The 22679-nt window shown below is 39.3% G+C and overlaps 1 protein-coding gene across 2 annotated transcripts in view; it reads left to right on the top strand.

Annotated features, from left to right (window-relative positions):
• Window positions 1-22679, top strand: part of SPIDR (scaffold protein involved in DNA repair) — a 195889-nt gene that overhangs the window by 150686 nt on the left and 22524 nt on the right. For both annotated transcript variants that reach the window (XR_005626834.1, XM_039702841.1), the window contains exon 11: window positions 18429-18587. Coding sequence is in view for 1 of the 2 variants with exons in the window: in XM_039702841.1 (XP_039558775.1) it covers window positions 18429-18587 (159 nt within the window). In the remaining variant the exon portion in view is untranslated. The remainder of the gene's footprint in view (window positions 1-18428; window positions 18588-22679) is intronic.

The following is a 22679-nucleotide window of genomic DNA, read 5'->3' as shown; positions in this document are numbered from 1 at the left end:
ATTATTGTCTCTCTCTCTAATCTGCTTTGAAATTAATCTGACTCCATGTCTATCTCCCCCAATTTCCTCACCCCAGTGAGCTGTCTTTTTGCCACTACATGCCAGGGTGCCCATTCAGATGAGCTGGGACAGCTGTTTGTGATGCTAAGTCAGCAAATTGATACCAAAAAAGCCCATAATCATAAAATGGTTTGGATTGAAAGGACCTTTAAAGGCCATTGAGGCCTTGCCTTGACCAAAGACATATTTAACTAGATCAGGTGTTTCAGAACCCCATCCAACCTGACCTGGAATTTTTCTGGGAATGTGGCATCTACCACTTGTATGGAAAACCTGTTGCAGTGTTTCACCCCCCTCTTTGTGTAAAAAAAAAAATAATAAAAAAAAATCTTTCATATATCTGGTCTCTTTTAATTTAAAACCATTACCCATTTTCCTACCACAACAAAACCACTTGAAAAATTTGTTCCCATCTTTCTTATAAGCCCCATTGAAATGTTCAAAGGCAATAAGGTCTTCCCAGAATCTTCCTTTCCCCAGGCTGTTCAATCCCAGTTGTCTCAGCAGCCTGTGCTCATAGGAGAGGTGTTCCAGCCCTATGGTCATTTTTGTAGCCCTCCCATGGAGCTGCTCCAACAGGTCTCATGTCTTTCCTGTGCTGGAAACTCCAGAGCTGGATGTAGTACTGCAGGTAAATAACTTTATTTTTGCATCTGAAATTTGTTAAGGCAAATTAATTCCCTGATGTGATTTATTGTGCTGTCTCGACTTGGTTTTGCCATCACAGTTACGAGGGAGGAGAGGGGACAGCTCAAAACTGTGGAATCGGTGGTGTAGGGCAGAAAAACCTTCATCTGGTTTCTCTACTTTCTGACATGAAACTGTTTTTTAGTTTTTGAATGCTAAATCTGTGGAATTTTGAGTTTGGGGATGCTAACCTCATTATTGATACCACCTTGAAAATATTCAAATCTGAAAGTTCAGTATGTATGCATATATTTTTTTTCCCTCCATGGATGTGTATATGCATCTACATTTGCATAAGGAAAAATGTTTAGTTTAAAATTTTGCTGTTCTTGTACATCTTGAAAAACACAGAATTTTATGATTTTACAGAAAAATCCTTCAGTGGACATAATTTCAAGTTGCAGAAGACAAAAATTATTTTGAAATCTACAGAGCACTCAAATGCATGCCATGGGTGAGGGAGGAGAGGGGACAGCTTAAAACTGTGTAGGGCAGAAAAACCTTCATCTGGTTTCTCTACTTTCTGACATGAAACTGGTTTTTAGTTTTTGGATGCTAAATCTGTGGAATTTTGAGTTTGTGGATGCTAACCTGTTGATACCACCTTGAAAATATTCAAGTCTGAAAGTTCAGTATGTATGCATATATTTTTTTTCCCTCCATGGATGTGTATATGCATCTACATTTGCATAAGGAAAAATGTTTAGTTTAAAATTTTGCTGTTCTTGTACATCTTGAAAAACACAGAATTTTATGATTTTACAGAAAAATCCTTCAGTGGACATAATTTCAAGTTGCAGAAGACAAAAATTATTTTGAAATCTACAGAGCACTCAAATGCATGCCATGGGAAGTTGGATATTTTCGTAGTTGAATCTGGTCATTAAAAAGTTTAGTTTGTGGGGAAGTGTAGGTGGAGATGTTAATATTTCTTTCATTACTCAACTAGAAATTTAAAAACAATGTGAAAAGTTTCCTGTGTCCTGAGATTGCCTATGTTAAATTTCAGTCTTTTAATAAAACAATCTTATACAAAGCAAGTAGAACATGGAAGTTCATTTTGTCTGTTTGTAAGCAGACCAGTTATTGACTCTGAGCATTTCAAAGTCTGATTTCTCTTTTCTTTGAGCAGTTTTACTTAGATTAATACAGCCTTGAGTCATCAGAGATAGTAGATGTTGTTCTTTCTTTTCACATGGCAGTCTTCTGTGTTTTACCCCTGCAAACTGACCTCATCACAGATCACTGTAATTTGACTGGATTAAAGAGAGGTGTTGGGAAGGACTTGGAAAGACAAAGGAAGAGCATTCCTTGACTTTGGCTTTTGTCAGGGCTGTATTTCAGGAAAACTTCTAACTAAAACCTGTTGAGGTGCAAAGTTTGTATGAAAGTTTCTTACTGTAAGTGAAAATGCTACTACAGTGTGAAAAATAATATTCTTGTTTTCTGGGAGCATCATTTTGTGTGCAGCTGTGGTAAGATTCCAAGCTGGTTTTATGTGTTGTGTAAATACCTGGTATGTTATTTCTGCCCCATGTAGGCTTCAGATAACTTTTTTGAAAATACTGATGATTTAATTGTTTTTAAATTTAATGCTACTCAAATCAACCTGCAGATAAGAAAACTAGAAAGCATTTAATATCCAAAGGATGCATTTCCATCTTATTCCATTTCACCAACTGTGTTCTGAAATGGTGCAATGTGGTGAAATGGTGTGTGTGAAATGGTCCCTTCTGCAACTGCAAATACCCAAAGTTTGAACCGCTTCTTAACTCCTAAGCAGTGGTCACAGTTAGGCAATCTTTTCTGGCACCTTTAATAAACTGAGTCAGTAGAAGAAGAGGATCATTGTGGTAATTATCATATTATAGCAGTTATAACAGTAGTTTCCATTTGTGTGTTTCTAAACCTGAATAAATAACACCTTGTAGGTGCTGTTGAAGTAGACAAATTGTCCCTGTTGTTCTTCAGGTAGGCAAAAATACAGGTGGTGAGGATGGTGCTTTTCCCAAGAGTGTCTTTCCAGGCCATCACCAGCACCCTCTATCTAGTTGTTGCAGTAGTTGTTTGGAAATTATGAGTTGTTCCTATGACCTCATTTTGGAATAATTTCAGTGTTTCCCTCTGGCACCTGGTGGCTGCTTGCTTTCTTACTAAGGTTTATAAGTGCTGACACTAGAGAAGCTACCCGGAGCTCCCAAGACAAATCTGCATCCATGCCTTGAGATTTCTCTTCCCCTGTTGTTGACTTGTGCATGTGGAACAGAAAGAACTACTGTTGACTTTCTTTTCCCACCCTGCTCACCATAATCTTTTGTAAACTGGTCTTTTTTAGCTAGAAAACAGTATTGCCTACTGAGAAGCTGTAACTGACTTGTACAAAACATTCTTGCCACTTTGTCAGTCAAATGTTATTCACTTAGCTGTATTTACAATGTTGACTGGTCCCAGCTCCTACCACTTAATAATAAAAATTTTATAACAATTCAAAATTATAATATAAAATGTACAAAGAATACACTATTTATGTAAGGGTTTTAATGCATTAACACACCAGCTGTAGGAATAAAGCTAGTGTTCTAGTGTGGAATGAAAAAATGAGGAATACTGGGAATCTTTCACTGATACCTCATATTAAAATTTGGGTTCAGTAGGTAAACAAAGGTCAGTATATGCAGCAGTGAAAAGTACATGCAGTATAGTAGACTGGGGAGAAGGGGGAATGAATGGGGAAAGACAGAGTTATGAATTCAAATTAAACCACTGTAGGATGAAATTAAATGTGCTTTTCGTGTTTTATCCAAATCAGATGATACCACATTTTTTCATTCTACAAGAACATAAATTTTAGTGTGTGCTGTAGATAAATAACTTCTTGGTCAAGAAAGGAATGTCTGTGGTGAATTAAACTTCCATGCAAATTGAAAACTATTCAAAACCTAGTTCTGTGTGTGAAACATTTTATATTTTGTTGGACTGCTATTAAAAAACCTATTAACCAGCTTAGAAAAACAGTGAAATATGGTTCATGCCTGTTGCAATTTTAAAATTAAAATTATTGATAATGATACATCCCAATGGGTTAGGTACAGGTTGTAGTTATCTTTCCTCCAAGAAAATTCTCTAGAGTGTTTCTTCCCCTTTTCACTGGAAATGCATGTTAAACACTTTTGGAAACCATAGGTGCAGTTACACTGTAAAATCCAGATCAGATCCTGCAGCTGCTGTTGGGAGTCAGCACTGCCTCAAGCCTAGCAGAATCCAGGTAGAAAAAGGTAATGGAGGAGGTTGGAATAAGCCCCTTTTCTTAGGGAGGTTCATGATCCTCACTGGGCTTCTCCACTGACTTCCTTCAAACACCCAGTGGTGCCCAGCCCAGTACCTTTGTTTCAGGTGCATATAAAGGCAGAATGCAGTTTTCATGTTACCTTTTTCAGGATAAGGGCCTGAACCCCACCGTGGCAGCCCCCCAGGAGGACAGCTATAGCCATGTTCAGTCTCCAGGAATGGCACCAGCAGTCTCAACCTCTTGGTTTTTCCATAAAGGATGCAGGCTTTTTTGGGTTTTCTTTCTAAGGTTAAAGATTACCGTCTTTCCCCACTAGGTTTCTACTTTCCCTAAGCTGTAACAGACTTCTTTTAACAATCAAGAAGAGATATAAACTCAGAAATTAACTTTTATATTGTGTAAGTTCCAAAATTTAAAATTGACATGCAAGAGAGGTTTGCAGCTTTTTTACAGCTTTCCCTAGGGCTTTTCTTCTGCTTAAGAGAAAAGTTTTGTGTTTTCAGGGTTTAACCCCAGATTGCAACTAAACCCCACACAGCCACACACTCCATCCCTCAGCAGTGGGATGGCAGAGAGAATCAGAAGAGTAAAACTAAGAAAACTCGTGGTTTGAGATGAAAACACTTTAACAGGTAAAGCAAAAGCTGCTCATGCATCAAAGGAAAATTTGGAATACATTCACCTTTTCCCATTGGCAGGCAGTTGTTCAGCCATCACCAGGAAAATTTGGCTTCATTGTGGGTGATGGTGACTTGGCAAGACAAATGCCATCATTGTGAGTGTTCTCCCCTCTTTCTCCTTGTTAGCATGATGCTGTATAATATGGGATAATCCTTTTATTGGCTGGGGTCATCTATCCCCCCCAGCTCCTTATGCAGCCCAGCTTCCTCAGTGGTGGGCTGGAATGAGGAGCAGAAAAGGCCTTGACTGTGCAAGCCCTGCTCATCAATAACTAAAACATCCCTGTGTTATCAACATGCTTCCAGCACAAATCCAAACCACAGACCCATACCAGCTACTGTGAATAAAATTAACTTTACCCAAGCCAAACCCAGCACATAAGCTCAAATGTATTTCTACAGCTATTGTTAGAGAAGAAGGGGAAATAAATCTTTATGTTACATTTCTGTCTCTCACTGTTCAGCATTGCTTTTACTTACGGGCATACTGGATAATTACTCTTTGGTGTGCTGAATAAATACGTTTTGTCAAAACAAAGCCTTGAAAGTTAATGAATAGTTACTGCATTAGAGGTTTGAAAAATATTTCTAGGAAAAATGGTTGGGAATTTTTCAAAGAAATAATTTTCTGTCAGATCAACTTGTAAAATAATGGAAACTTCTTATGAAGAGCTTGTACAAGCAAATGAAAAGTTGTGAAATTGCTGAAATGGTATGTTTTGAAACAATGCCATTTTCCTACTCTGAAACCACTTGTTTAGAAATTCCACTTTGGTTAGGGTTTTTAAAAATTGGTAAAGCAAAATGCTTAAATTTATCCAAGTGGAATTCACTTACAATGTTTTCATTTGTTGTGTTCTTGTCTTGTTGATATTTTCACACTTGCAGTCGTGGAGTTTAGGAAATATGTTTTGAAAGTGGGTGATCAGAAAGATCACATTTTTAAAAAATGTCGGCATTTTGTCTTATATTTTTGAGAGTATTGTTTGAAGGTTTTGTCAATTTTGTTTTAGCATATTTCAATATTTAAATTTAGGGGTTTTTTATGCTTCACCTTAGGAGTACATGAGTTATGTAGTGTCACAGTGATCCAAAACCACAGGTTTCTCACATTACCTGGCAGTGGAGGGAGAGAACACCATGGACAGCGTGTCCCATGACAACAGGCAAAGCATGAAAATACGGCCTATATTTATTTAAATTTTGGTATTTTCATATGCTGGTGGCTCTCTGCATCCTATAATCACATGTTCAGTAGGAAGGAAGCCCCTTAAAGCAACCTCCAGACCTCCCTCTAATAGTTCCTGAATGCTTTGCTCTGGGGATGAGGGTGGAGCCAGGCTGGAGGAGCAGCCTCACAGCCTGGTTTGACACCCTTCTGCACAAAGAGATCCTACTCAAGTGAAGAGCCTGGAAGGGATAAATGCAACTGCTAAGTTGCTGACAGTACTCAGAAAATACAAATACCAACCCTTATTGCCTGTGGTTTAGAAGGGTAAGCAGCAGAGACTGATGATTAAACGGCGACACCAAAGCTTTGATCTGCTTTTGGACACTGGTGCTCCAGTGAAGATCAGGGCGTGTGCCCTGATCTCAGGTGCTCTGCAGGCACAGAGAATTCCCTGTCCTAAAGTCTTCTCCGTGCAGTACCCTCAAGACTTAATTAGAGAAGGAATGTGTGACAGGAAAAAGAGGAGAAGACAGCAAATGTGACAATACAGGACAGTATCAACAGGAAACCGCATGTTTTAAAGACAAAAGTTATCTTGTTATCTTGGCTGTGATGTTGTATCTCCTGCTGGCCTGCAATGGGTGACAGCTCAGGAAAATCCAAATGTTTAGCAGTCTGTCCCTTAAAGTCTGTGCTGAATCACATCAGAGGCTGTAACACCACCAGCATGGTGGTAGCTGAACAATGTGTTATTGTTAATAGTCTTTTGGATAAGACACAAACCCAGAATCTTAACCACAGAATATTAAATCACCTCTTTTGGCATGAATAGATAGGCTTACTAAGGGCCCTAATCCAGTTCTAATTTACGTTATTATCTTTTTGTCTCTAAATACTTCCTGTAGTTTTGATTAGATTCGGTCCTGTTCTCTTCTTTTCCTTGGAATATAAATGATGAAGACAAACTATCCTATACTGATATTTGAATAGGTTCTTATTTTCAGGACTGTTTTTTTGCACTGGGAAGTGAAAAAAAGGAATCAAATATACCATGCAGGTAGTTTCTCAGTATTTGATCAGGGTTATTATATCAAATCCAGTGTAATTACTGATTATGCCATTACAATTAAATAGTATTCCACATGCATGAGATATAAAATATAGACTACCATCTATACAAGGTGATTGAGATTAAGGTGCTCTGGCAGAGACTTTATTTTAGAACACCTCTCAGTAGCCCACATAATATTTGAAATCTTACACATCTGAAGATAACCAAAGTGCTGAAAGAAGTGAGTGGTTCTCTGTGCCTTTTTTAAAATTACCCAATTAAATGCCATCAAAAACCAATCAAACAAAACAAACAAACAAACAAACAAACAAAAAAAACCTCCATACCAACAAAAAGGAGGGAATATGGTAAATTTATTATTATTTTTTTTAATGTACAGTGTGCTCTATTCCAAGTTCTGATTCCTGCTAAAAATGATTCCTTGACATTACAACAAAATTTATGTGTGGTGCTTATAAAATTACTTCAGTGTTTGATCCTTGATTGGTGTTCAGTTTAGATGGTTTTAAAGAGAAGCGTGGAATTTGCATGAATGATGGAATGAAATCAAGATGGAGGAATGTAACTGATGCTGTCCAGATATTTTCTCTGCCTGCTATACAGTGTGAAATAAATCTCACTGAAATCAATGGAAAGGTGTTAATTTAGATAATGGCCCAAACCTACTGCTTATGTAAAAGTCATTTATAAAGTTTTGTTTGATCTGTGACTGAAAATGGGATTTCTCATTTTGCAAAGTTCAGATAAAAGCTTAAAATGGCAGGTAAATTTATTTTTCATTTTCAAATTGGAAGAACTGCTGAATGTTTCTTTCAGCAGGGCTTGTTGTGTCCATCATTTCTTATGTAAAGAACCCCAGTGTATCTGGGGAAAGTGCTCCTTCAGAAATACTTGTAGGTCATCCATGGGACAATTCTAGTGTTACCACAGACTGGCAATTCCCCCACCAATCCCTAACTTAAAGAGATATGGAGAACAGCAAGGTGTAAGAAAGGAAGCAGAAAAGAGGTGATACCAGAGAACACTTCCTCCTCATCTTTGTCTCCTTCGCCTTCCACATTTTCTTCCTGCTGTTGTGTCATCTCCTAACGATCTGCAGTCGATTCATCTCTCATGCACATTCCTTTTGGATGATCCATTCCCTCCTGAAGGAACGTGTGATGGTGGTCAACCACCACGGGCTCAGACACAAGGGTCTTTTTTGTGCATGGATTACAACTGCACCCGAAATGATTTAGTTTTATTGCTTTCTTTTCCTATGCCCAAGAGATTCCCAAAAAGTAGAGACAGTGCGACCACCACATTCTTCTCTGGCTTCCCAAGAGAGAGTTTTGCCAAAGCCTGTTGCCTCTTCCCTGCAGTCCTGCAGCCAGTACCCACCCTGCCAGAGCTGCATCACCTTGGTGCAAGCTGGATCCTTCATAGATAGGGCTGGGGACTGTCCATCAATCTGGGGACAAATTTGGCAGGCCAAAGCCACGGTGATGAGGGGACAACCAGGCTTTTCTTGTGCAGGTGCTGCCCTGGGAGGGTGGGGGTTAAATGAGAGGGTGCAGCTGGAGCAAGATGAAGTGCTCAGCAGCAGTCCTGTCCTACCAATACTGGCTCTTCCAGTCTTCCCTGGAGGCCATGGTGGGCTGAGTGGTGGATTGAGGGAACAGTCCTGAGGCTGCTCCTCTGGGGTTCTGGCCCCAGTCACTGATAGCTGCTTCCCCAGCGTGCCTCGCTTCTGCAGTGGGAAATAGCTCTGCTTTTTCCTGCTCTGTCACATTAGAGCTCACCAGAGTAAATTCAGCAACTGTTGCAAAAGATTTAGAGATAAATACAAACTAAATTAAGTACTCAAGGGGGAAAAAAAAACCCAAGAAAAATCTAAAAATTTTGCTTATAAAATGTTTCTTTTAAGAATCTGAAAATCAGACTTTCACTCATGTGAATTTACATTTTTGCACTTCATGACATACTTTGCACAGAAAACACAGGATCTCAAGAGCTTGCAAGATGAGTAAAAATAAAATAAGGAAATATTTTTCTTCTCCTCTTACAGTTTTTCAAATAATGTATTTTTTTATTATTATTATTATAAATAGCTAAATCAACAAACTTTACTGAGCAGGGATGTTAAGCACACTTTCATTGTTGACTTTCAGAACTATTTAAACTCTTGAGTGCTAAAAATTAAAATTCCCTCTGGGAAATCTTGTAGCTTTCAGTGGACTGGGTTGAAGTCCCCAATAAGAAGTAGTTAATAGGTAGACTGTGTTGACTCCAGCAAAACAACATAATCAATTCCAGCTGCTTTTCTGATTAATCACCCTTATGATTGGAAGTCAGAGACACCATGAATTTGCACAGTAAGCATATATTTTGAAAAGGAGGATAACAGTTTGTTACCTTAGTTGCAGCCAATTATTCTGATTCCTCTTTTTTCACCTCTCAGAGAAAACCTGGGACCAGCCATCCCCCTGCTCAGTATCTGATCTCTGCTCCCCAGGCACCCTGTGCTCCAGTGGCAAAGACAACAAATACCCTGATTTTCTTTTCTTTTCTTTTTTTTTTTTTTTTTTTGGTTTTCCAGTTTTGGTTGTTCTTTTCAGAAACGGAATAGTTAAAAGGGATGAATAGAACATTCTGTTTGGGACTTGAGTTTTCCAAAATAAAATATGTAAGTGAGGGAAAGGTTTCATTCAGTTTTGGCATCGCTTTGTTAAGCCAGTTTAAGCCAAGAAAGATTGTTATTCCACAGTGTTTGCTGATAGTAGAAAGTTTACATATCAAACTGCTTTTTTTTTCTAGGGGAAAGAAAAAATCTGTATGAATTTAAGGGACTGATCTCTTATTTGCTTTGCAGAAGAGATTGTTCTGTTAACAACTCATCAGAAAGAGAAAAAAAAAAGATAAACAGGATTAACTGTTTACTTTAAGTGAGCTGAAGTCGGGTTGTTTTTCCGAAGAAGAACACAATGTACTGTTGTATCTGGTTTCCAGAGTGGTGTTTATCATAATTCCTCCTGCAGTGGTTGGTAGAGTGCTGGGAAGGCTCTCCGCCCACTCGCAGCTCGCTCCCTTTCCCTCTCCCATTGAGGCCTCCGGCCAGGACTGCGAGATGGAGAGGGCTGTCCTGTGTGATCTTTACTGCCTGACATGAGCTGACATTGACCGAGAATAAAATAACAGGGGCCGTTTCCTAGAACTCTCAGTGGACTGCTGAGAACTGCTACCATAACTCTTGTAAACACACGGCACACACACAAACACGCTCCCTCTGCCTCATTTAGAAACACACCTAGGACAGGCAGCCACTCACACGGGCTGGAGGAAAACAGCATGAGTGGAAAACACCGCCGGCAGGCCCTGCGAGAAGGCAGAAAATGGCCTTTCTGCTGGGTAGGGAGCCCTGGCAAGCCTGCACTTCTGCTTTTCTTCTTGGCTCTTTGCTCTGCCCTTGATTTTTGATGAATGTTATACTTTTCTGCTAGTTCAGTGGGATGATGTGGCACTGACGCAGCAGAGTGTCTTATTTAATACAGCCACAGCTGTGTAAGAAATCCTGCAGGGTTGCTGTGTTTCATTCACCTTTCACATGCCATAGGAAGTGCATGAGCAGTGCTATACTACCAAGAATGTGATTTAGGATCATCTGTGCCTGCTGAAATGGGCAGGGGTTTTTTTAATACTCACTGCATGTTGATTTTTTGTTTTTAAAATAAAATCTTCCAGGATCCCATTCATGGTTCTCTGTGGTTCAGAAGTAAATCTGGTGAATCCACAAACAATACAGTCTTGAAAGATAAGGGACCCCAGCACCGCTGCTGCTGTGTTCTTGCTTCATTCCAGATGCTGTAAACCCTCACTGTGGGCTCTGCAGGGCAAGTTGAGAGTTCTCTGAGTCTTGAAGTGTGAAAGAAATGAGTTGATACTGGAAGGAAGCCCTTCCTCTCTAGATATACACATACATATATATAGCCTCCTCCCCGAACTCAAATGGCATCTAGCACACATAATAGGCTTTGTGGACCGGCCCTCCCAGATACAATCGTGTTATTCAGCTATTGCTTTCAGATCACTCTTTGAAGACAGGACTTCTATTCTGATTTTTACGTATAAGGAACTGAGGCGTGGAGGAAACACAGCGCAGCAAAGATGATGTGAAACGCTGCCAGAACCAGCAACTGAATGCTGATTTTCTTGGAAAGGAGGGTGCTGAGCACCTTGTAAGAAAAGATCTTTCTGGCAGCACCCCACCAACTGTCGGAATTCTTGGATGCCAAAACAATAATTACAAAGTCTTGAGATTAAAAAAATAAACAAAGAACCCCTCCTCAGATTCATAGATAAGTACTTGAAATGACTGGGTGGTAATTACTTGTTATATTTGGAACACAATCTTTCTATTGGACATCATCCATAAGAAAGACTTGCAGTTTTCAACTGAGCCTGTGAGTTTCTTAAATATACATTTTTACTCTTGATTGGTAAATTGTGGCATGCAGGAAAATAATATTTTTTCTGAATTGTGTACTGAAATAACCAAGGGGTTGTGATGGGATTCCATGCTGAAGTAATGGTACACTGAAGAACCTGAGGAGGGTGTGCATCATTATTTTTCTTACCAACTACAATTAACAGCACAGTGAGTGAAACATGCTGGGGTGATCTCATGTGCTTGCTTTTTTGTTACCACTCAGAATTGGTTCTATTTGCATAGCAATCTGTATGGAATGGATCTTAGCAGAAGGGCCATGAATTATGTCCCACGGGAGGTTGAGATGCCGGGGGATCTGGAGGGAGGAAGGCCTTACTGCTCCATTGTGGCCTAGCCTTTATACAAACTTTTAGGCAATACTTAGAAAGTTACTTTTCCTTAACTCTCTGTGTCTTCCAAACCAGCTATCACTATAAAAATTGACTTACATGGCATCATTACTTTGGATCTGAACTATAAATGTAGAACAAATTCAGTATTCGTTTTTGAATCAGACATAAGCTATCCATGATATTGAAACTATTTTTCAAATGCAACTTTGTAACAGTTTGAAATTACAGCTTAGGCTCTATATTGTGTCTGAGTGAATGTTAGGAATGTCTTTTTATGGTTTTAAATGTTTTGTTTACTTTTGAGAAAAATTCCATGTACAAATAAAACACACACATCAGCAGTTTCATTCAAAAGTGCACTTAGAGACAGTGTCAGATGGAGAGTGTAAAAAGTTCACGTGGTGTCACATGAAAACTTCGTATAAGAAATGGTTTTTGCAGAAAAAAAAAATTGTCACATGTAAAGCTGTGGTTGTCATGAGAAGTACAAAAAGCTGGCTTTCGTGCTACACCAATTCCTGACAAGTTGCATGTAGCTCCCACCAGGCAGGTGGTGTTCCATGTTTTGAGTGGGAACATTTGCAGTGCTGTGCAGCCCTGTTCTCTACGAGCACACTGCAGTTAAAAGGTAGCTCTGCTGACACGCTTGGCTCGTGCAGGTCTCTTCCTACGCACAAAAGCTGTTTCCCACAGAAGTGCTGCTTCTTCAGGCCACAGGCAGAAAATAGTAGGTGGAAGGATTAACATGAATGAAGAAATGGAAAAAGCAATCAGCAGGCAGGGGATCAGGAAAGAGCTTGTGGAAGTGGTATTTGATTTTCCAGTTTGTGTTGAACTATGTGATGATTCAAGGAAGTGAATAAAAATAAGCAAGAGTTATCTTATAACTTACACTCTTACTCGATTTTTTAACATATGTATAAAAATTGTAATGAGAGCAAGGAAAATCAAAAATGGGGGACTTGGTATAGTTACTGTAGTGAGTATTTGCAAGTGTGTTACAGAAATCCTCTGTTAGGAGGTGTCTGCAAAAATAAAAGTTTCCTTTCCTGAGACCAGAGAGGCCTCTGCAACATATTTTCTATTTGAGATGCTGAGATAAGACTAGGTCATTTCCCTGGTGATACTCCAATCAAATCTGCAGTTTCCACCAATACTTCTGCCAGGTCCAGCACTCCAGAACTGCCTTTTTCTTTCTTTCCTTTTGGGCCCTTACACAGTTGCCAAATAAAAACATGCATGATCACAAACTACTTTTCAGTAAAAAGTGCTGTACTTTTCACTAGTTTTAAACCTCCCATTTTCAAAGCAAATTATCACTGTTTTGTTCATGTCAATGCTTCAAACCAGAGCATCAGGCTTGGTGCTAGAAATGTCTGTATTTGGACCAGGATTTTTCTTCCAGCTTAACATTCCCCTTATAAACTGGAAACAATGGTGCTTGTGTTTTCCTCTGTACCTTTGTGCCTCTGCAACCTGTGCAGAAAAGGAGATAGTTACCATCATTGTTGATTTGTATTTGTAGCATTCAGTCTACACTTGTGTTCTGTAGAGCTTCACTCACTTTTTATTGACACCAAATGGTATGGATTTTAAGCAGAAAACTCTAAATCTTTTGTCTCTCCAAAGAAGGCTGCAGTGGGTACATTTTTTTTTGAAAGGGAGCGTGAAGGAACTTATTATATGATTTTAATAAATACTAGTGTTAAATAGGATTATAGTATATAATATATAAATAATAGTGTTAAATTAAATTAAAGTAATATAATATAGATATATAATAGTGTTAAATAGAGAAATGTTAGTGCTGAAAGGGGGAAGATGGACAGTTGTCCCTGTGCTTTGAGTTTGATTTTTCAATTACTACATGGATATGGTGAATGCAAGGAGTTCATAAGCTAGGGATAAATTAAACCCAGCTAGGGTGGTGTCCTGCAGGTTACATATTGAATCTGAGCCATATTAGCAGGAGTTAATCAGCTCCACCTTGAGACTTGACCAGACAAGTTGCTGGATTGGAGTTGTGTAGGTAGTGTTGTGCCTCTGGTGATGCAGGGAGAGGGGGTTTTGTTTGTGTGTGTTTATGTACGTGTGCTCTATGCCTCTGCTAGGACCGCACCTCACAGAGATAAGCAGTCCTTCTGACAAACAAAGCAGCAGCAGCTGTCTCATGGATGGTGAAGATAAAGAATGAGCAAATATCAGAGCTAATACAAGTCAATTCGTTTTCAGGCATTTTCCCATTCCCCCCTTTCCTTCCCAAAGAACGAGCAGCTGAGGAGGTCTGTACAAAGTGCTGCAATGGTGGTGGTGTTTGCCTGGCTGTGCTGCTCCTCGTGCTGTACTGCACAGCTTAGCTGTCATGGAGAAGAGCTGCCCTGGGCCACACAATTGTCCTCCTACCCAAGGCTAAAACAATTACTTGTTGGTTGAGATCTGCTCATGACAAATTTCTGCTGTTTGTTTTCCCGAGACTCAGTAAAGGCAGTGTCTGTGTAATCAGTCTGCTCTGGCCTCCCTGCGCTCTCATCTCCTCTCCAGGCAGATCTTCCTTTTCTTATTCTTGTCCCCTAGCTGCTGAGGAGGCTGGAGGTGACCAAAAATGGAGAAGGTTTTCATCGTCCTTACCTCTGCAGAAAGTCAGCTGCTTGATAAAAGGCAGCAGTATGGAGAGAGATGATTTTTCATGCATAGAAACATATTAGTAAAAGAAGGGCTTACCCTTTACCCATGAAGAGTGACTAACTGGGAGAAGGGCATGGCATTAATCCTGTAATCCTCTCCAGATTTCTACTGGGAGACATTTTGTCCTAAAGATCAGCACAGTCATAGAAATAATGCAGAGCAATCAGTCTCATCTTCCTCCAGCCCCCATCCTTGCTTCTGGCTATTAGCAAATTAACAAAATCTTCCCAAGCTTTTGCATGACACTTACTGTGTCATTACATAAAAAAAAAGAAAAAGAAAAAGCTAAACTCTGCCCCACTTCTTATCATTCCCTATCTTCTCCCCCTTTGCTATTACCAATGTGTCATACTTCACCTTTTCCTTAGTCTGCATCTCCTACATTTGTTCCTCTACTGGTTTCCTGCTACCCCTCTCTCCAGGAGTGAGTTCTGCTATTTTATATGAGACATTTGAGTTTCCAAACCCATATTTTAAGTTGAGGACCCTCAACTTAAGTCTTACATAGGGTTACATCCTGTTGTCCCAAAAATAAATATAGCCCTTATTTCCTCCCTGCACAAGCACCACTGATTAAATTGGAGATGTTGCCTGTCCTTTTTTTAATAGTTCAGAACTATGCTTGCTGACAGGGCATTGGTAAAGGTGTGTTTACACATTATTTACTGATATGAATCCAAATTTTATGAAAAAAGATATTTCCTATAGATGTGCACAAAACATAAATGCTGAATTCCTGGGGGGCAGATACTCATTTTGGCTTTGCAGCTTGTCTCATAATTTTGATGTGGGTTTTCATCATGGTAGTGAGGTTCAAAGGGGAGGGGAAAGTAATGGGACAAGCTGTTGGCTTTAATCACAGTTAGACTTCCTGCTAAAAATTAATTTGTGAGAACATTTGCTGTAATATGAGAGCAACTCTGCAACATGGGAAAATAATCTAAATGCACTGTTCTTGGAATAAAGTGAAATCAGGGGAAAAAAGAGTACTGGTAAGGAAGTTAAGGTCATGAATCAATAGGCTCTGAATGCAGCTGGACTACTGTCAGTGATGCTGACAGCATGTACAAAATCCACAAGAACAGAACCAGTTCCAAAGAACAGGAGGGTGGTTCTCCAAGTGCATTGCTAAATCTGTTGTGGGATACAGCTGATTTCATTAAGTCATTAAGTGGCAAAATCAGTTGTCCCTCAAACACCTACAACATTTCAAGGTTTTGCCATCATTCATTGATACTGTTTCAAAAGCATGGTGAAGCAGGGAGAATGGATTTGTGGACTTCTATTCATAGTGCTGATCTGGGGTATTTCTCTCTTAATCTGCAATTGGGTGTCTGAAGGGTTATTAATGAAATTCTGACTTCCAAGTGAGTGAATACACACATTTCATTTTAAATGCATGTTGCAGAGAAACCGTGACTACCTTCTGGACACTGTTAAGAGCAAGTGTAGTAAATATAGTGTCTGTCTGTGCTTGTGTACAAATCTGACAGAGCAAAGGCACTTGGAATCTGCTGCTCTGTGTTCCTTTGAGATGCCAGTAACTGTGAATGTATTCCCAGTGTGAATGGGAGCATTCCTGATAGCCTCCAATGACGCAGTTCTTCTCTGCATGGAGCATGCTCATAAGATGACCATTCTCCTATCATGACCTGAGATCCCTGTATGTGCTGGAATCCTTGGACAGCTGGAGTGGGAGCTGGAAAATATATCCCTACCTAGAAGCAGTACTCCATGCAAGTAGGAGCTTTTTACTTTTAAAGAGTTGATTTCAAGAAACTCAGATGATGCTGCTGATGAAGATGATTAGGCTACAGTATTTTTTGATCAGATGAGTTTCCTGTCCTAGCCATTTATGTGCCACCACAAAGGAATGGAAATCTGTGGTCAGGGATGCAGGGAGTTGAGATTCCCATGTCTGACAGAAACCATCTCTGCTTGACTTAAAAGGACTTGGAAAATGCTCTTTTACTGACTGATGTCTTCAGCACCAACCAAGCTAGTTTTATTTGGGCAATTAACATGTCCCAGAGGACTTAATATGACCCTGGTGCCAGCTAGTCTGAGACTTACTTGTGTTCAGTTATGTCTCACTGAAGATATGAGAAATTCCAGTGATCAGTTAAGAGACTGCTGAACTGATCTGATCTGAGACACTAACTCAGTTGGCCCTTCTTGCTCTGAGATACGGAGGCCTAATTTTTCACAATTAACAGTCAACATTTTGTTAACATAGGCAAAACGGTTTGGTTTGTTTTTCCGGTTCCCCTCAATCTGATTTTCAGAAGAATATGAACTCTGGTTTTCCAAACAAAACAATATCACGGGGAGTTTCAGTCAAATCAGTTAAAACTCGGGGGAGCTCTTAACTGTATTCAAATTCCTAACATGGAAAGCAGCAGGAAAACAGTTCTTCTAGCTTGTTTTGGGTTTTTTTTCAGATGATGATTTGGTTTCTATGGGACCTTTGTAGCTAGAGGTATGGGGAAAATAGGGGAGCCTTTGTTTGTACCCAGTCCTATCCCTCCCTGCTCCTCACAACCAGCACCAGCATTTGACAAAATGAGGACTCTTAGCTGGTGCTTTCACAATTGCTGATGTCAGAAGGCCTTTGGGGTTCTATCTGATATCAAATGCAGCCTCTTGAGGGTCTAAGCCAAAGCTGGGCACTTCATAATGAGCAAGGAAAGTGTGGTTAGTGTTCTTCCATGTGCCTACTTTTCCATGTGAATAAAATACGTGGATTTCTTCAGTGTAGGAGCTCATTTAGTTTGAAATGTATTTTATAAAGATATAATGACTGCTTTTGAATGCTTTCAGGGTGCATGTACGTTATAGGATGTGTTCCAAAAGCTGTTTGAGTTGGTTTGCTGGGAACAATGGTGCCACTCTGGGGTGGGTAGTTTTGGCATGTACCTCTGAAATGAACTGAATTCTGCTGCCTAGTGCACCCCTGAGTTTTATTTGGAAACAAAGATGTGTGTGCTACCCTCAAAGGTAATTTTTGTTTCCCTTTGAAAAGTTTCCATGCTTAACTGTCTCTTTCTGAGGCAATTAAAACCAATGTTGTAGACAGGGGCCTCCTTCCTCCAGCCCTGCATGATTCATGCTATCGTGACTACTCATCTCAGGTGCAGAATCTTGTGAAATGCACTTTTGACTATCTAAATGTATGACATCCACTGATTTTACCTTATCTGTTATGACAGTACTATCTTCTCAAAATGCCATCAAGTTGGTTAAGCAATACTTCCCAGCCCTACAGTCCCTACTTCCATAGATTTTAATCAAATTGTTTGTTTAGCAGGTTCTTTAATTACCTTCTTAAAATAGTTCCTCTGGGCTTCATACCCAACTCTGAATATACCAATCTCCAGTTCTGTGTTGTTTTGTTTAGTTTTGTTCTTTAAAGAGAAATTGATGTGTCACTCTTTTTTGCATCCTGAGGACTCTTTTTAAAAAAGAGTGTGGGAAAATGTAATGCTTGCTTTGCCAGTCTCAATGATTATTACTTGTGAAATATGTTGCTTTGCTTACTTCTAAGCAGAATTTTTAGATTTAAACACACGCATATTTATTGTCTTTATTCTAGAATAAAGACAATAAATTGTTGTTCTGTCTTTATTGTAGAATTTACCTCAAGTAAGGTAAATTCTCCACTTTCTTCATTTTTAAGTACACAAGCCACATAGTGCATAGCAGTTAATTAATCTAATCCCAGTGCAAGCCTTGTACTCTTTGTTTCAGTCATGCTTCTCTGCTTCATGGCCCTGTTATGTCCTGAAAATGTACATGAGAAAACCTTTAACGATGTTGGGTTTGTTTATTGATACGTTACTTGATAGGAATTCTGCAGATACTGCAGAGGATAAGCCCTGTCCTGAAGTTTGTAATATTGTTTTCAGAACTTTGCTCACTGGTTTGTTATGAGCAGATGCCAGTGAGTAACAGAGGAATGTTTTGCAGGTTATGTCTCCTTGTCCAGGATGCCTATGGCATGTTCAGTGAAGTGCAGCTGCAGTCCCTGAGTTCCACAGATGACATTGAGCAGTACTGCAGGAGATGGGAAGGAAAATCTTGCTGCTTAGCTGGAATGAAGATTTTGCAGAGAACTACAAGAGGAAGGTGAGAACAGTTAATGGAAGAACATGTTGCTTGCTGTGGCAGGCAAATATGATCTGCCTTTTTATTTATTTCTGTGACCAACATTCTTTGGAACAACTGAACCTGGCTTTGTTCAATCAAATGTCCTCATTGCCACTTTTGGGCATCCAGCTGTGCTTGAGCCAACTGCTCTCCAAAATGAGCATAAATAAGCTAATGCACAAATACACACTTAGCAGAGTAAGGAATTTTTGTGTGCAATATTCCATAAAATATGAGTGTTTTCTTCCTCTTCAGTAGATTCAGAGACTTATAAACATTAGTTCATCTCCCTTTCCTTGCAGAACTTTTTACTGCACTAAGTTTTTCTACAGCGCTGCCCAGTATGGCTTGAACTTTCAAGCACAGACTTTCCTTCAGTATAGAAGAGCTTATTTCTGTTAAATCTATATGGTTTTAGAACCACAGTTTAAGTTTCTTTAAAAAAATCTTGCAGATCTTAAAGCCATTCTTTTTTGGAATAAGAATGTCAATAGCTTTACAGAAAAATTCCCCCAGGTAAGTAATAAATTGACTTATGGTACATCTCAGATTCTGCTTATTCTGTGATTCCTCTTATGTTCTTCAAATAAAATATCTTTAGTCAAGAAAAAAAATTAAATAGATCGATTATCTTACAGAGTATCTTTCTGAGGAGAGTGATACAATGTTCTCATGGGGACCTATATAAATATAATTAGATTGGTTCAGTTCTCAACATAATTTATTCGTACAAGCATCCGATCTAGATAAGCCTTTGCTATTAGAATGGCTATGGTATTTCTGCTGACACTTTTTTTCCTGTTGAAAAATGCTGTTTCATCAAAACCAGAATGTTTCATGGAAACATTATCTATTTTGGAGACAGCTTTGTTGGGAAGATTTTTTTCAGGTCCAGAGGGAGTGAATATTCTTTCTCTTATTCTCATTTCATGAAAACTTTGAGAAAGTCTCATTTTTGTTTCATATTGGAACAAAAACAAATTTCAAAGCTTTGAAATGTTTAGCAAAATGGAATTGTTGTTTTCCAGCCAGCCCTATTCAGTATGCTTTTCTTTTTATGTACTTGCAGTGTTAATTTTCAGAGCCTTTGGATTTCAAGCCTACTTGCATTTTTATGGATCTTTAATAACAAACACGTCTTCTTATTTAATTATTTTGTTGGCTTTTTTTTTTCAAGTTACATTTTTTCCAAACAAATTAAATAATGGCTTTGGAATTCTGGATACAAATGAAGTTTTACAACTGGCTGCTGGTGCTTCCAGTACTCTGCCTAACTAATAAGAGACAGACTTTTCCTAATGTAAATTCTGTTTCAAAGCAGCAATAACTTACTTCTGGCTATTCTGAGGACGTTCAGAAGACACACTGCTGAAAATGCTGGTGGCTCAGCTGGAGCTGTGCTGGTGGTAACCCTGCTAGGGAACATTAGAAGAAAATGGGGATAGTGTAGCTTCGGGGACAGTGCAGCGGTTAAAACGTGATTTCATTGTACAAGATGGGTGGGTGGGGGAATTGTTCAGGGATTGATTTTTTTCTTAATTGTTTAAGCCTAAGTTCTGCTTTGTAACTTTTTATTACTTTTAAGTGTTTGGGACACATTCTAGGTGTGATGGAAACCACAGTAAAGCCATAGCTGAAATGAATACGAGGGAGTACTTACTCTCAGAGAGCATAATTAAGTTGTAGAGCTCATTGCCACTGGATAAATGGATTTCCAGAGCCACTGGTGTATCCAAGCACATGATGGGTTATGCCTGTGAGTGCCCAACCTTGGCTTGCAGCACATGAGTGAGTAAGAACTATGTGGTCTGCCCTGCAAGGAGATGGCTTTGAAACTGTTTGTTTCCTGGAGTCTGACAATGGCTTCTAAAGTGGATAAAAGGGAAGAAAATGTAGGAAATTCAAGGGGAAAGTAATGACTTTTTTTGTGTGTGTCTTTGAAGCACATGATTTGGAGAAAGCCAGGAATGGCTAATAAGATCCCATATGTTCATGTTCATGTCCCACAGTCACATGGATTGTAATCGGAGACAGAGTGCTTCCTCAGTCCCTCTGTGAGACAGAGGACATTTGCTAATAGATACAAGAGCTTCTCAAGAGATTTGCATTAGTGGACCACTGTTACCGTTCAAAAACATTTCCAGACCGTCATCCATCCTCAAATATTTAATTTGAAGTACTATTTGACATCATTCCAGTAAATGCAATTTTAAAATCACTGTTGTAAGCTGAAGTTTCATTTCAAGGGCTAAAAACCTATAAGCCTACAATAAAGGGTATTTTACACTCAGGGGAAACCCCAGCTGAACACGTTACTTGATCTTTGGAACGAACCTGTGTTGTTAAAGAGTGCTAAAGAAACTAAAAACATTTCTTCTCTGATAAGAAAACACTTATGTTCCAAGAGAAATCAGTGGGATAAGAACTGACACAACCATGTCCTGTCTTAACAGAGATCAGCTCTGTGAAAAATTGGAATGATAATGTAATCTTACATTGAAAGAAACACTTTTTATGTTGAATATTGGTTTTTATTATGCTTTACTAAGTAGTAGGGTCTTGCATAAGTTATTTGAAGGTCTTTTACTGATTTAGGTGCTTTTCAGAGCCAGGCCCATACCCCACATAAAGCATACACCCCTAAACCGTCCCTGCAAGAAATCCTTTCCTTTGCAGTGCAGTAAAGGAAGTGGTGTTTCCCTTTGCAGCCCAGTTTCTGGCAGTCCTGTAAGACAGAGGGACGTGGCTGAGCCATGGCAGAGCTGCTTTTCAGTGCCTGATTTCCAGCAGCTCTTCTACTCTGTTTGTGAGGCTGGTGGGTAAAGTAGGAAGCAGTAGTGTGGCAACTGACTGAACTTGTGTGGTTCAGTATCTGTTTCCTGACAGCTTTTCTCTGCACCCTCTCATCCATACTTGTCACCTAGCCTTTGCTACAACTATTCCTTGGACTGCATGCTTAGTATCAGCAAAAAAAAAAGAAAAAAGTACAGTGGTTTAAAGGGAGAAGACTTAAAAATATTGATTGAAAGCCTGCTGGTGGTGTTGTTTCCTTAGAGGCTCTTGTTCTCACCCTCCCACTGCCTCATGTGTCAGTCTTAAATTCAGTCCCTTGAGGAAGAGGAAGTGAGATTTTGGGGGTGTGCTGCTAGAGGCAGGAATGCTGGTTAAGGATCCATATGCAGCACATGCAACCCCCCTGTTTTTTAATAGGTCCCAGGCATGTTTCAGGTATGTCAGGTATAACCAGGAACTAAATGAATGCAATTAGATGCAGGGGCTGAGCACTCACTAAAATGCCTCAGGAGTAAATAACCTATAAATTGTCATAGTTCCTGCTTCCTACTGGAAATTAATTTCAATGATCTGAGATAATCTTTGGAGTTAGAGACCTGTCTTTATGGACAAAAAATACGGATTTTTTTTTGAGCCTTATCTGGAGTTCCACACAGAATAATAATTTGGATTTTGACAGTTTGGGTCTTTTCACCTGATTTTCCAACCATTGAGTTGTTTTACTGCTGAGTATAGCAGATGTACCTGCTTCTTCTCTTTATGCTTTCTTATGTGTAAGAAATATGAAGAGTTTCTCTGCAGCAGAACAGAAAAATAACAGCAATTTAAAAATGGAGGGGGGAGGAAGAACACAGGGTGTCGGTACAAATTTTGTCCCTAAACTGAAAAAATAGTTAATAATCTTCAAAAGAAGAGGCAACTGCTGCATGTAGAATGCTAAAATCTGCACTTGTGTTGGATAGGCTAAAACACTTTGAAGGATACATCAACTCATAAGCTTTGGCTTTTGAACCAATATTTAATTCATGGCAGGCTGTATTATCTGCTGCATTTTCTTCTGCAGTAAACAGGCTCTTAATGTTGAGCTCATCAACCAGTGTTATGTTTTTCTGAGAAATTTCTGCATTTTCAAATAAAGCTGGCTTCTGTTGTTTGTCATTTTAAACTTTCAAATGTTAGGCACTGAAATGTGAAATCTCCCTGTATGTTTGTAGTGGTCACTATTGTGCTGGAGGGTTTTCATTCTTTTCTATTTTTTTTTCCCTTTTTATTTGAGTC

Source organism: Passer montanus, unplaced genomic scaffold (assembly GCF_014805655.1).
Source record: "Passer montanus isolate IOZ18808 unplaced genomic scaffold, ASM1480565v1 scaffold16, whole genome shotgun sequence".
In the NCBI taxonomy this organism is placed as follows: domain Eukaryota; kingdom Metazoa; phylum Chordata; class Aves; order Passeriformes; family Passeridae; genus Passer; species Passer montanus.
The sequence above is the reverse complement of the archived record's forward strand: the minus strand, read 5'-3'. Positions and strand labels throughout refer to the sequence as shown.